We start from the raw sequence: 14,472 nt of genomic DNA, 5'->3' as shown, positions 1-14,472 counted from the left end.
GTCTACCCCTGGTACATCCCCACCCCATCTTGGTGGTAGAACTGGGAGGGACGAGTACGGCTAGGGATGCCATCAGGTCTACCCCTGGTACATCCCCACCCTGTCTCGGTGGTAGAACCGGGAGGGACGAGTACGGCTAGGGATGCCATCAGGTCTACCCCTGGTACATCCCCACCCTGTCTCGGTGGTAGAACTGGGAGGGACGAGTACGGCTAGGGATGCCATCAGGTCTACCCCTGGTACATCCCCACCCTGTCTCGGTGGTAGAACCGGGAGGGATGAGTAGGTCACCTGCGTCGGTAAGGGACAGACTAAATCCGACCAGGGAAGGAAAGCTTTGGTGTAAAGTCTGTCTACACCCCCATCTAGAGTAGGGAGGGATGCCTCCAGTAGAAAGATGGCACTGGTCGCTTTTTTTCTCTCTTACAGATGGGAGCTAACAACTCCAGACCCCTCTCTCCTTGGGGACCCCTAGACTTATTATCAACCTGCCTAGGAAATGACTCTCTCAAAGGTAGACAGTTATCACACACAGGGATTACACACACGCGCGCCCAAGCAGGCCTGGGGTGATGTGTGCCTTACGGTGCTGGAAACACCGAGCAGACGGGCTGAGAACTTCCTGCCCCCGTGGCTGCCACCCCTCCTGCCAGCGGGGTGTCTGAGAGGAACTGCTGAAGCTAAAGGCGGCAGCAGCCTTTATGTTCCAACCGACACATGGTCCTGGCTGAGCACCACTCAGCCCAAAGCCTCCAGTCTGGGGTTGGCTCTCCCCAAACACGCCTCCACTAATGTTTTGTTCTTGACGTGAAGCACTGTTTGTAGACCAGAGACACAGTGACAACCACATAACAAGTTTCACTGAACTGACATTGACCTTGTAAAAGAGTAGTTTCCAACATTTTATCAAAGGGCCCACAACCAGCAGATCTGGATCTATATGTGGATCAACAACTTCCTTCCCTGGAGCCCTGTGACAGCAAGAGCAAAAAGTCAAGGCTGCTGTCTGTAGACACACCAGGAATCCCAGCCAGGTCATGAAAGCTGAATCCCAGTATGACGGGATCTTCTTTCAGGCCCAGGGTGACGGCCAGGAGGTGAACATGCCCAGAAAGGCTCTGAGGATCCAAGGAACCTGTAGGCTATTTGCTGACAGTGACCTTGGACACTGGGAACAGGCTTGAAATTCCTGAGAAACTGCCTGCCTCCCCCCAAAACCACGTTTCCGGCACATCCGTGGATTCCTCTTCAGAACCAGCTCAAGCCTCAAATGTGCCAGGCCCCCCTGCTCCACAGGACTCCTCTCCGTGCTCCTGTGCCCACTCATTCTGCCCAGCAGCCCCTGCAGAACGTACGGCCACTCTCAAACTTACCTCCACGTTCTCAGTTTCAGAGAGCTCAGCTTCTGAGCTGATTCTAGAAGCAGCTTCTTCTGGCCAGCACTGGAGGCTGCAGAACTTTCCCCAGAAACAAGGAGCCCAGCTGATTCCTGTCCCCAGTCACACAGGGATCTTCTACCCACCACTCCATTCTTCAGGCAAGCTCTGGGCCCAGAGGTACACCTGACATCCAGGCCAGAGGTCCACCCACAGAGCCCTTCAGTCTTCCCCCCGACGTCTGAAGCTCCAGTGCCAACCTTGACTGGAGCTGGCCTTTGCCATCCTGCTGTCCCCGCTGAGGCAGACAACAATCAGGGACCTCCAGAGAAACAGCGCCCTCTATTCATGAGCCCAGTTTGGTTCTCAGTCCTTCCACACACACAGATCAGAGCCCACAGATTAAGGGTGGTGTACACAAAAAGGTCTTTATTAGACATTCCAGAACCACGTGAGACAGTCAGTCCCAGGGCTGGATAAATCCACGACAGGAACCAAACGTGGCGTCCACAGAGTCCATAAAGATGGCTAACCTTCCCTGGAAGCCCCTGCAGACACTGCTCAGCTACTCTCGGCCAGAGCTAGGTCATGTCCACACCTGAACCGGCTGTGGGGAGGGAATAAGACCTCATATAGAATCCAGCGCACATGACTCTCCCTTATGGAGGAGAGAACGGCTTCCCGGAGCACACAGAGTCACTGATGCACACCACGGGAGCTGTCAGCTCGGAGGGGTGGGACGGCTCCCGTCACAGGAACTGGCAATGGCCCAACACTGCCAACAGCGGCCTGGCCGGAGCGCAGCGCACCTGCCCCAGTCGGTGTGGGCGGCGGGCGGCGGGTTCCGCTTGCAAACGGCCCCTCTCCCCAGCCTCCCTTCTGGACTGAGAACTTGAGCATGCACCAGCCGCGGCTGATGGCTTCCTGCCTGCCGGCCGGCCCCCTATGACCTTCCCGCAGCGTGGACCTTCCTGTGCTGGAGGAGGGTCGAGCCGTGTTTGAAGGTGCGACCGCACTCGGAGCACTCGTGGGCCCGCTCCTCGGTGTGGAAGCGCTGGTGGCGGTTGCGGTAGGACCTGGTAGTGAAGGTCTTCCCGCACAGGCCACACTCGTAGGGTCGCTCGCCGGTGTGGACCTTCCGGTGCTGGTACAGCCCCGAGCGGGTCACGTAGGCCTTCCCGCACTCGCCGCAGCCGTAAGGCCTCTCTCCTGTGTGCACCCTCTGGTGCAGGATGAAGCTGTGGTTGTATTTGAAGAGCTTCCCGCACTGCCGGCACTCGTACGGCCTTTCTCCGATGTGCACCTTCCGGTGCCGAATGAGGGTGGACAGCACGCTAAATGCCTTCCCGCATTCACCGCACTGGTACGGCCGCTCTCCGGTGTGGATTCTCTGGTGCAGGACGAGTGCGTCCTTGCGGTTGAACGTCTTCCCGCACTCGGCACACTTGAAAGGCTTGATGCCAGTGTGAACCTTCTGATGCTTCCTCAGTTTAGAGGGGTAACTGAAGGCCCTGCCACACTCATTGCACACGTGGGGCATCTCTCCAGGGCGAGCGTTCCAGTGAGGAACCAGGGTTGAGTTCTCCGTGGGGCTGCTTCCACCTGCTGGGCCCCTGATGGGCCTCTCTCTGGCCTGAGCGACGAGGTGGTCGAGGAGCGTGAAGGCCTGGAGGAAGGCCCGCCCACAGTCACTGCACCGGAAGGGCGTCTGCGCCGCATGGCCGCCCTGCTGCCGCGGGCCAGCGGAGCCGGGTGGGCAGGCCTCGCTGCACTCGGGGCTCCCGCGGGGCGCTCCCTCTCTGCAGGCAGCCTGGGGTTGGAAGAAGCCTAAAGTGGCAGGGAAGACCTGTCCAGACGTCCCACACAGACAGGGCTTCTCTGACAGGCGGACTCGGCAGCTCTCTCCAAGCTCGAGAGGGGTGTCCTCATCCTGCAGTCTACACAGACAACCTGGGACGGAAGAGGCGGGCACTGAGAGTGGGCCTGCAAGGGAGGAGGCACCTTCAGCACCGGTGCCTGTGGCACATGCCCACGGAGGTGTCCACAGACTTGCAGGAGGTAGCAGGGAAAGGTTCGGATGAGGAGGGGCTGGCCCAGGGGAACAGGGCTCTGCCTGACCCCAGAACAGGGAAACTGCGACAGGGACGAGGAGACAGAGACAGGAGCACTGCAGGGAGGGGGTCACGGTCTTCAAGTCATGCTCTGCCGAGGGCTTCAGCTAGGCCAGTGATGCTGATGACACCAAGCTCTGTGGAGAGGATGGCTGCCCCAGTGTAAAGATGACTGACAGAGCAGCCAGTGTTCATGGATTACTGAAGGACGTGTGCATCTCAAGTCACACGCAGAGCAGGTCGCAGCGGACAGCTCTGCAGTGGCACAGAGAAGAGGGAACGACAAGACAGAGGCCAGAGAGGTGGGTCATCCAGAGCCTCGGTAGAGACTGCAAGACCACACGGTGAGTCCAGAAGAGGGGCAAGGTGGGAGTAAGTTGTGGTCACTGGCCCCAGCACCCAAATGCCAGTGCACACAGATACCCATCACTGAAACCAAGGCCTCCCCTAGCCCCAGTCACTGAGTCTGGAACCCTTCCTGGCCTCTGCTCTGCTGACCACACTGTCCACCATGTTGGGCACCCAGGCCTCTTCCTCACCCTCCATTTGGGCAACCTTGGGGGACCTTGAAGGTGCAAAGCCTAAGAGGGAGAAGAGTAATAACATGCCAGCCCAAATCAAGGCTGACCCACCCTACAAAAACAGAGGAAGCTTGTGTCACCATGGCAACCATGAAGGATATCAAGTATTAGAACACGGGACTCGACATTTTTTTTAAAAATTGTCAGAGGCAATTGAATGTTCATTTATTTTTTATTTATTTTTTTAAATTGAAATATAGTTGATTTACAGTACTGTATTAGTTTCTAGTGTACAGCAAAGTGATTCACTTATATATGTGTGCGTATATATTTTTCAGATTATTTTCCATTATAGGTTATTAGAAGATACTGAACATAGTTCCCTGTGCTGTACAGCAGCTCCTTGTTGGAACCTCTTCTGTACATTTAAAAATGTGTTAAGAAGGTAAATATCACGGTTTGTTTTACCACAATTTTCTAGAAAAGAACCCCCTGTGAGGCAAAACTGACAATAATTAAAGAAAGAATTAAGACAATAATATTTACAGACTTCAATTTCTAACTTTCATAAATGGATAGGACCACTAGGCAGAAAATGAAGAAGGATATAATACTTGATTAACGCTAAAACTCAACTAGACCTCTAAGACTTCTATAGAACATGCTACTTAACAGAATACATATTCTCTTCCATTCTGACATGCACATGGAACATTCTCCAAAAGAGACCATTTGCTAGGACATAAAACAAGCCTCAGTAGACTTCAGAGTAGAAAGCAACAACAGAAAAAAAAAAATTGGGAAATTCACAAATATTTTAGAATTCTTTCTCATCATGGTTTATTACGATATGAATATACTTCCCTATGCTATACAATAGGACTTTGTTGTTTATCCATTCTATATAAAATAATCTGCATCTGCTAGTCACAAACTCCAGTCCACCCCTCTCCTGCTCCTTGCCCCATCCCCTGGCAACCAAAACTCAGTTCTCCATGTCTGTGAATCTGGAAAACTCACAAATTTATGGAAATTAAAGTACTCCTAAATCACCACAAGGAAAATTATAAAACACTTTGAGATAAATGAAAGAGAACACAACATACCAAAAGTTATGGGGAAAAGTCTTGCTTAAAAGGAAAATTATAGCAACACCTCTGAGCTGCCTTATTCACAACACCTCTGACACCAAATCCATGGGGGGCTTTCCATACCATTTCTCCAACTCCAACTGGGTGTTCAAGGATTCAATTCAATTCTGACACCAGATACGTGGAATTAGCACCAGATCCCATAGGTTACAGGCTTGGTCTCACAAGACTGCCCCTACCTCAGGCATCAATTGAAGTCCCTTGCCTCCCATACTTCTGATAGCTGTAAATCTGGGATTCTCACAATTATTGATTCCTCTTCAGGTTCAATAAGTTGCTAGAACAGATCAGATAACTCAGGAAAAGAATTTACTTACTATTACCAATTTATTTTAAAGGCTATAACTCAGGAACAGCCAGTGGAAGAAATGAAAAGGGCAGGGTATGCCAGGGGTGGAGACTGAGGATGCAGAGGGTAAGAAGGATCCATGCCCTTGGTGGCACCATTCTCCTAGCATCTCAGATGTGTCCACTAACCCAGAAGCTCTCTGAACTGGTCATTTTGGAGTTTGTATGGATGTTTCCTCACATAGGCATGACTGATTGAACCACTGGCCATTGATGATTGGCCCAAACTCCAGCCCCTCCCCCAAAAGTCAGGGTAGGGAAGTGAGAGGAGGAGGCTGGGCGCAACTGAAAATCCAACCTTCCAATCATCCCCCGATATTTCTGGTGACCAGCCCCTATTCTGAGACTATCCAGGGGTCCCCAGCAACTGTCAACGTTCATCAGCATACAGAAGCATCTCATCACTCCAGAGACTCCAAAAGTTTTAGGAGCTGCATGCCAAAGAGTTGGGAACAAAGACAAAATACATATTTCTTATATTGTCACAACACACATAGTAAAAAAGATCTCTATACGTATAACTCAATCACTCTGCTGTACCCCTGAAACACTGTAAATCAACTGCATTTCAATTATAAAATGAATTTTTAAAAAAAGACCTTCAACCAATATCCTAACTTTATACTTCAAAGAACAAAAAGAAGAAAAAAACCCAAAAGTAGAAGAAGGAAGACAATTAAAAAAAAAGAAACTGACTGAAGAAGAAATAGAATAGCTGAACAGACTTTAGAAAAAAAAACTTCCCCACAGAAAAAATCAAAAAAAGCTAGGCCGAGATGGTGTCACAGGTTAATATTAACACAGAAATAAGGATTAATGCCGATATTTCAGAAACTGTTCATAAAACAGAAAAGAAGGGAACATTTCCCAGTTCATCCATTGAAGCCAAAATTATCCTCATACTCAATCCAAATAAAGATACAAGAAAAGAAAACTGTACCACTGATAACTCTTATAAATATAGAAAATCAATTACTGTAATATACCACGTTAATAGAATAGAGGACAAAAATCACATGATCATTTCAATAGATATAGAAAAGCACTGCACAAAATCTAACAACTTTTCACAATAAATGCACTCAACAAGAGAACTTCCTCACCTGAATAGGGCATATGTAATAAACATATAGCTAACATCATACTTATTAGTGAAAGACTGATGAGTGCTTTTCCTATAAGAACTAGAACAAGAAAAGACGTCTACTCTTACAATTTATATCCAATAGCCAAGTTGGTTAGGCAAAGGAAGAAGTAAAAATATCTCTATTCACAGATGTCCTGACATTATATATATAGAAAACACCAAACAATCCACTGAAAGATCTATTAGAACTAATAAATGAGTTTAGCAAGGTTGCAGAGTACAAGATCTGTATAGGAAGATCAATTACATTATGTAAAATCTAAAATGAAATTAAGAAAAAAATTCCATTTAAAAGAGCATAAAGAAAAAGATAAAAAGGAGGGGGGGAAGAGCATCAAAATGAATAAAATACTTAGAAATAAATTTAGCCTTGTATATTAAAAACACTGTTTAAAAAATTAGAGCTAGTGGGTTTCCATGGTGGCTCAGTGGTAAAGAATCCATCTTCCAATGCAGGAGACACAGGTTCAATCTCTGGTCCAGGAAGATCCCACATACTATGGGGCAACTAAGCTCCTGAGCCACAACTACTGAGCCTGTGCTCTAGAGCCTGGGAGCTGAAATTACTGAGCTTACTTGCTGCAACTACTGAAGCCCATGTGCCCTACAGCCCACACTCTGCGACCAAAGAAGCCACCTCAATGAGAAGCCTGCATATGACAAGAAAGAGTAGCCCCACTGCTGCGACTGAAGAAAGCTCACCCGCAGCAACCAAGACCCAGCACAGTGCAAAATAAATACATAAAATTATTTTTAAAAAATATATGGAGCTAAATAAACAGAAATACCTTCATGTTTATGGGTTGAAAGATATTAAAGATGGCAGTCCTGGAATTTTCTGGAGGTCCAGTGGTTAGGACTCCACGCTTTCCCTGCCAAGGGCGCGGCTTCAATCCCTGATGGGTAACTAAAAGCCCACAAACCACTCAAAGCAGCAAAAGAAAAAAAAAAAAAAGGTGGCTATCCTGCCCGAACTGATCTACTGATTTCAATTCATGGTTGACATCTGGCCCAGGGAGGGCCCTATAAAATTTCTTTTGGAGGAGGCAGACAAAACTCAGAGCACAGAGGGGCCAAAGCTTCAGCAAAGTCACACAGTCAGAAAGAGGCAGAGCTGGGATTTGTTGGGCAAACTATAAACATCTGAACCCCAAGCCCTACTCCAGGAGCCTGTGGGGCAACAGGTGTCAAAGCTGCCAACAGGGCTGCTCGGGGGGGGGGGGGGAGGAAGGGCACACAGACTCTGTGGGCTTTAGGATAAACAGAACTTCCCATGGAGAAAAGGCAGAGGTGGTCAGTCTGTTAGGGAAAAATGTGACTTACCCAGTGAGCCAATGAGTCCAAAGTTCTCCAGCATAACATCACGGTACAGGCTCCTCTGGGTCAAATTAAGGAGACCCCACTCCTCCAGGGAGAAATACACAGCCACATCCTCAAAAGTCACTGGGCCCTGTAATGATGCATTCCACTGAGTCTTAGGGTCAATAATGGGCAGAAAGCCAACCAAAATATGGACAGAGAAACACACCCACGCCCTTGACCCGTGCCTCAGGTCCTGCCACATCCCTCACTGCCGTCATGGTTCCCTGTGAGCCCCCATCACTCACAAGCTCATACCTCTCTCCTCCTAAGACCCCTAGCTCAGAGGATTCCCAGGGCCCCCAATACCATTGGTGCCTCTCTCATCGTGTTGCTATTAAACTCTGCATCCAGCCCACAACAGGCTGCCATCGATGGACGCCTTGAAGCACACAGGTCTATCCTATTTCCTGCCAGTCAATTCCCTGTCTCCCAGGGATCACCATTCGGAAGTAACAAAACCCACGGTACCGTCTCTCTCTCAGGCCTGAGTACCATACTCCAAAGGCCCTCCACTTTGCCCTCCTGCACGCCAGGCACGTAACTCTGTACGGCAGCACGGTACAACCCCACACCCTCAGCACAACCTCACCAGTCCACCCCACTGACAACTCCCGCATGCCACTGTGCACGCTGGTGTCTCCAGGGTGCTACCACGGGGAGCAACTTCAAGCCCATCCTGCCTCGCCCCCCGCCCCGCCACACTTCCAACGGCCCACGGCCAAGGGTACCCCCCGGCTCTGCACAGAAGACCTCCTCACCCTGCAACCCTCTGTCGCCAGGAACCACACCACACACGTAGCTCCCAGATCCCCGTCCCTCCTCCGTCTCTGTCTCTGCACAGACTGTCCCTTCACCTGTCAGAGCCTTCCTCACCTCTCACAGGCCATTCAGAGTCCAGACCTGCTGGGTGGGGATTCGGGTGCTGAGAACCTGGGGCGCACCTCCCACTCACCTGCGCCTCCTTTGCCATCGGAACCGAATGGCGGAAAGTTTCAGCGGGCTCAGCTGAGATCCGTACCCGCCAGCCCGCCCGAGCCCCCGGCCGACTGAAGACCAGGAGCCGCTTCGGGAAGTTCTCGGGGGACAACAGCAAGTCTCAGCAAAAGGGACTCATGGCCGAGGTCACGGTGCGAGCAAAGACGCGGTGATGGTCTCTGCGGTGAGAGCGCTGCCCTCAAAGTGCCTCACAGCGCGGGTCAACGCCGGAAGTCCAGCCCCATTGCCCTCCCCGTGACGCAGGGACCAGCGGAGGCAAAACGGACACCCGACAGCAACGTCCGAAGCCCCGGCCGGCCAGGGCCGCCAGGTGGCACCTCTGTCCGTGTGCCTCCGTTAACTCGACTCCCGGGTCACCCGTGACCCGGTGTGGGGCGCGCGCGAACTACCTGTCGCGTAACTGACGTCACAGACTGCGTCTGTACAGATGTAGCCGATGGCAGCCAGGAGAGGGGCGTTTCCGGGAGAGCTCCGAGGGCGGGCCCGGGACTTTCGGTTGGACATTTGGACCTGGTCGCGGGCGGAGGACACCTTTGTCCCACCCACCTGCCTTTCCCTTATTGGCAAATTTATTTGTTTGTTACAGACCAAAGAGTATAATTATACTGGTTTTGTTGCTTTTTAAAGTAAGAAATATGAATTTACACTTTTTTATACACGTCAGTCATTACAGTGCACTACAGGATAGTTTTGCTCCATGAAAAATCTCCTCGGTTCCATCTATTCACCCCTCTCTCCCTTCCCCTGAGACCACGGCAACCACTATTTCACTCTCTCTAGTTTTACCTTTCCCAAAATGTCATAAAGTTGGAATCATACAGTATGTACCTTTTTCAGCTGACTTTTTCACTTAGGAATACACATTTAAGATTCCTCCATGCCTTTTTGTGGCTCCAGAGCGCAGTTCTTTTTATTGCTAAATAATATTCCATTGTATGAATGCACGAATTTCCTTATTCATTTACCCATGGAAAAGCATCTCAGTTTGACTCCAGTTCTAAGCAATTACGGATAAATTTGCTATAAACATTCCTGTTCCACTGTCTGGGTGGACATATTTTCAATACATTTGTGTAAATACCTAGGCGTGTGGTAGATGGATCACATAATAGGAGTGTATTTAAGTTTATAAGAAACGACCAATTGTCTTCCTAGTTCAGTTCAGTTCAGCTCAGTCGCTCAGTCGTGTCCAACTCTTTGCGACCCCATGAATCACAGCACGCCAGGACTCCCTGTCCATCACCAACTCCCAGAGTTCACTCAAACTCACGTCCATCGAGTCGGTGATGCCATCCAGCCATCTCATCCTCTGTCGTCCCCTTCTCCTCTTGCCCCCAATCCCTCCCAGCATCAGAGTCTTTTCCAATGAGTCAGCTCTTCGCATGAGGTGGTCAAAGTACTGGAGTTTCAGCTTTAGCATCATTCCTTCCAAAGAACACCCAGGACTGATCTCCTTTAGAATGGACTGGTTGGATCTCCATGCAGTCCAAGGGACTCTCAAGAGTCTTCTCCAACACCACAGTTCAAAAGCATCAATTCTTCGGCGCTCAGCTTTCTTCACAGTCCAACTCTCACATCCATACATGACCACTGGAAAAACCATAGCCTTGATTAGATGGACCTTTGTTGGCAAAGTAATGTCTCTGCTTTTCAATATGCTATCTAGGTTGGTCATAACTTTCTTTCCAAGGGCTATATAATTTTGCATTCTAGACAGCAGTAGAGTTCTGGTACCGCTTGTCAGTATTTTGGATTTTAGCCACTCTAATAAATATGTAGTGACATTATTTAAATTTGAAATTCCATAATGGCATATGATGTTCAGAATATTTTCATCTGCTTCTCTCTGCCATCTGTGTATCTTCTTTGGTGTGATATCCAAATCTCTACTTTTTCCTTTTTTTGGCTGCACCACATGGCATGCGGGAATCTCAGTTCCCAGACCAGGAATCAAACCAATACCCTCTGCAGTGGCAGCACCCAGTCTTAGCCACTGGACCTCCAGGGAAGTCCCCATTGCCCTTTGAAAATTGACATCAGGGCTTCCCTGGGGGTCTGTGCATGCGTGCTAAGTTGCTTCAGTTGCGTCCAACTCTGTGCAGCTGTATGGATTGTAGCCTGCCAGGCTCCTCTGTCTATGGGATTCCCCAGGCAAGAATATAGGGTGGGTTGCCATGTCCTCTTCCAAGGGATCTTCCCAACCGAGGGATTGAACCCGTCTCTCTTATGGGTAAGTGTGATGTCATCTGCATATCTGAGGTTATTGATATTTCTCCTGGCAATCTTAATTCCAGCTTGTGCTTCATCCAGCCTGGCATTTCGCATGATGTACTCTGCATATAAGCTAAACAAGCAGGGTGACAGTATATAGCCTTGATGTACTCCTTTCCCTATTTGGAACCAGTCTGTTGTCCTATGTCCAGTTCTAACTGTTGCTTCTTGACCTGCATACAGATTTCTCAGGAGGCAGGTCAGGGGGTCTGGTATTCCCATCTCTTTCAGAATTTTCCACAGTTTATTGTGATCCACACAGTCAAAGGCTTTGGCATAGTCAATAAAGCAAAAGTAGATGTTTTTCTGGAACTCTCTTGCTTTCTTGATGATCCAACGGATGTTGGCAATTAGATCTGAGATTCCTCTGCCTTTTCTAAATCCAGCTTGAACGTTTCATGTACTGTTCATGTACTCAGTTCACGTACTCTTGAAGCATGGCTTGGAGAATTTTCAGCACTACTTTGCTAGCATGTGAGATGAGTGTGATTATGTGGTAGTTTGATCATTCTTTGGCATTGCCTTTCTTTGGGATTGGAATGAAAACTGACCTTTTCCAGTCCTGTGGCCACTGCTGAGTTTTCCATATTTGCTAGCATATGAATGTAGCACTTCCACATCATCATCTTTTAGGATTTGAAATACCTCAACTGGAATTCCATCACCTCCACTAGCTTTCTTCATAGTGATGCTTCCTAAGGCCCACTTGACTTCCAATTCCAGGATGTCTGGCTCTAGGTGAATGACCACACCACTGGGGTTACATGGGTCATGAAGATCTTTTTTGCACAGTTCTGTGTATTCTTGCCATCTCTTTTTAATATCTTCTGCTTCTGTTGGTCCATACCATTTCTGTCCCTAATTGTGCCCATCTTTGCATGAAATGTTCCTTTGGTAGCTCTAATTTTCTTGAAGAGATCTATAGTCTTTCCCATTCTACTGTTTTCCTCTATTTTTGCATTGATCACTGAGGAAGGCATTCTTCCTTCCTTTCTTTCTTCCTCTCTTTCTTCCTTCCAGCACATGCTGTAGTCAAGATTGCTGGGAGAAATATCAATAACCTCAGATATGCAGATGACACCACCATTATGGAAGAAAGTGAAGAAAAACTAAAGAGCCTCTTGATGAAAGTGAAAGAGGAGAGTGAAAAAGTTGGCTTAAACCTCAACATTCAGAAAACTAAGATCGTCGTATCTGGTCCCATCACTTTATGGCAAATAGATGGAGAAACAATGGAAACAGTGAGAGACTTTTTTTTTGGGGGGGGGGCTCTAAAATCACTGCAGATGGTGACTGAAGCCATGAAATTAAAAGACACTTGTTCCTTGGAGGAAAAGCTATGACCAAGCTAGATAGCATACTAAAAAAGCAGAGACATTACTTTGCCAACAAAGGTCCATCTAGTCAAAGCTATGGTTTTTCCAGTAGTCATGCATGGATGTGAGAGTTGGACTATAAAGAAAGCTGAACGCCGAAGAATTGATGCTTCTGAACTGTGGTGTTGGAGAAGACTCTTGAGAGTCCCTTGGTCTTCAAGGAGATTCAACCAGTCCGTCCTAAAGGAAATCAGTCCTGAATATTCATTGGAAGTACTGATGCTGAAACTGAAGTTCCAATACTTTGGCCACCTGATGCAAAGAACGGACTCATTGGAAGAGACCCTGGTGCTGGGAAAGATTGAAGGCAGGAGGAGAAGGGGACGTCATCACAGAGGATGAGATGGTTGAATGGCATCACCGATTCGATGGACATGAGTTTGAGCAAGCTCCTGGAGTTGGTGACGGACAGGGAAGCCTGGCATGATGCAGTCCTTGGGGTAGCAAAGAGTCTGACACAACTGAGCTACTGAACTGACTGACTGACTGACTCATGGATCCTGCATTGGCAGGCATGTTCTTTGCCACTAGCGCGACCTGGGAAGCAATGGTTTAGAATCCACCTTGCAATGCAAGGAACACTGGTTTCATCCCCGGTCCAGGAAGATCCCATGTGCCTCAGAGCAGCTAAGCTCAAGCGCACCGCAATTTCTGAGCCCAGGCACCTACAGCCTTGCTCTGCATCGAGAAGCCACTGCAATGAGAAGCCCACACACAACAACAAAGTGTAGCCCCCGCTTACCACAACTAGAGAAAGCCCATGTGCAGCAATGAAGAACCAACACAGCCGAAAAATAAAATAATCCTTTTTTTTTTTTTTTTTAATTCAGCAGAGGCCCACAGTCCTCTCACAGCCCACGAGTACCTGAGAGCAGGGAGCACAGCCTGTGTGAAGCCAGGCACACCCAAGGCCAAGTGTACCCCACCCCCACCATTCCCCAAGTGAAGAGTGAGTTTCAGAAGGGCAAAGAACAAGGCTATAATGGAAGTAGGATTCACACCCTCATCTCTTCGGCTCCAGAGTTCACATGCATTGCTGAGTTGGTTCCACTGGCTGGGAAGAACAATCCACAGGCTGCTGTTTTAAAGGGTGGATCTCTGCATATGTATGATTTTATTGGTATGAAATGCCCACAATAGTGAATCCATAGAGACAAACAGTAGACATGGTTGCCAGGGATTAAGGGGAAGGAGAAATGGGACATGACTTGAATCAGGATGGGGCTTCTTGAAAATGTTCTGGAATTAGTGGTGATGGTTGCATAACTATATGATCATGTTAACAACAAAATGAATTGTAGACTCTGGGCAAATTGTATGAATGTGTTTAGATTACATTTCAAGAAACCTATTGTGTTTAGATTACATTTCAAGAAACCTATTATTAAAAATAAAAACGAGAAAATTTCTGGAAGATTCCTTGGAAAAGTCCCATATCCAATGTAGAGTTTTTCATGGCCACTAGAGTGGAAATATCCATGCCCAGTGAGCGGCATGCAGCTCTCAGGTCCCTCCTGGCTCGTCTGCCACAGCTTCTGCAGAGACTGAGAGGGCAGAGAAAGCCACAGCTTAGGAGGACATGCCCAGCTGCCCTGCCAAGACGTGCCCCTAAGGGAGACGCTCCCCATCCGAGCCTTCTTTCCCCTTGAGACGGAGGGTTCCAGCACTTCCCAGGTCGGCCAGGGGGTGGGGTTAGGGTTAGGGAGAGCACATCTGAGTCACGCTCTTCCTTTGTAATCTAATCTACCTGTGTTCGCATTAGTCTGCGTTAAAATTTATTAGATTAGCACTAGCTGAGCACCTGGTTCTTGCC

At 48.6% G+C, this 14,472-nt stretch overlaps 1 protein-coding gene across 1 annotated transcript; it reads right to left on the bottom strand.

The window, feature by feature from the left end:
* Positions 1-483: 483 nt before the first annotated feature.
* Positions 484-9,887, bottom strand: ZNF584 (zinc finger protein 584). The gene is made up of 3 exons (XM_055552137.1): positions 8,969-9,887; positions 7,978-8,104; positions 484-3,359 (listed from the first exon to the last, which is right to left on the bottom strand). The coding sequence occupies exons 1-3, from the start codon at positions 8,984-8,986 to the stop codon at positions 2,320-2,322; spliced, it is 1,185 nt and encodes a 394-aa protein (XP_055408112.1). The 5' UTR covers positions 8,987-9,887; the 3' UTR covers positions 484-2,319.
* Between the last annotated feature and the right edge of the window lie 4,585 nt (positions 9,888-14,472).

This window comes from Bubalus kerabau, chromosome 17 (genome assembly GCF_029407905.1).
Source record: "Bubalus kerabau isolate K-KA32 ecotype Philippines breed swamp buffalo chromosome 17, PCC_UOA_SB_1v2, whole genome shotgun sequence".
Lineage (NCBI taxonomy): Eukaryota > Metazoa > Chordata > Mammalia > Artiodactyla > Bovidae > Bubalus > Bubalus kerabau.
Note: the sequence above shows the minus strand (reverse complement) of the source record. Positions and strands in the feature narration are given on the sequence as shown.

Coding starts and splice junctions, on each gene's coding strand:
- ZNF584 (XM_055552137.1), bottom strand. Junction 3,360..7,977: donor TGGACTCATTGGCTCACTGG/GTAAGTCACATT, acceptor CCTCCCTTGCAG/GCCCACTCTCAGTGCCCGCC.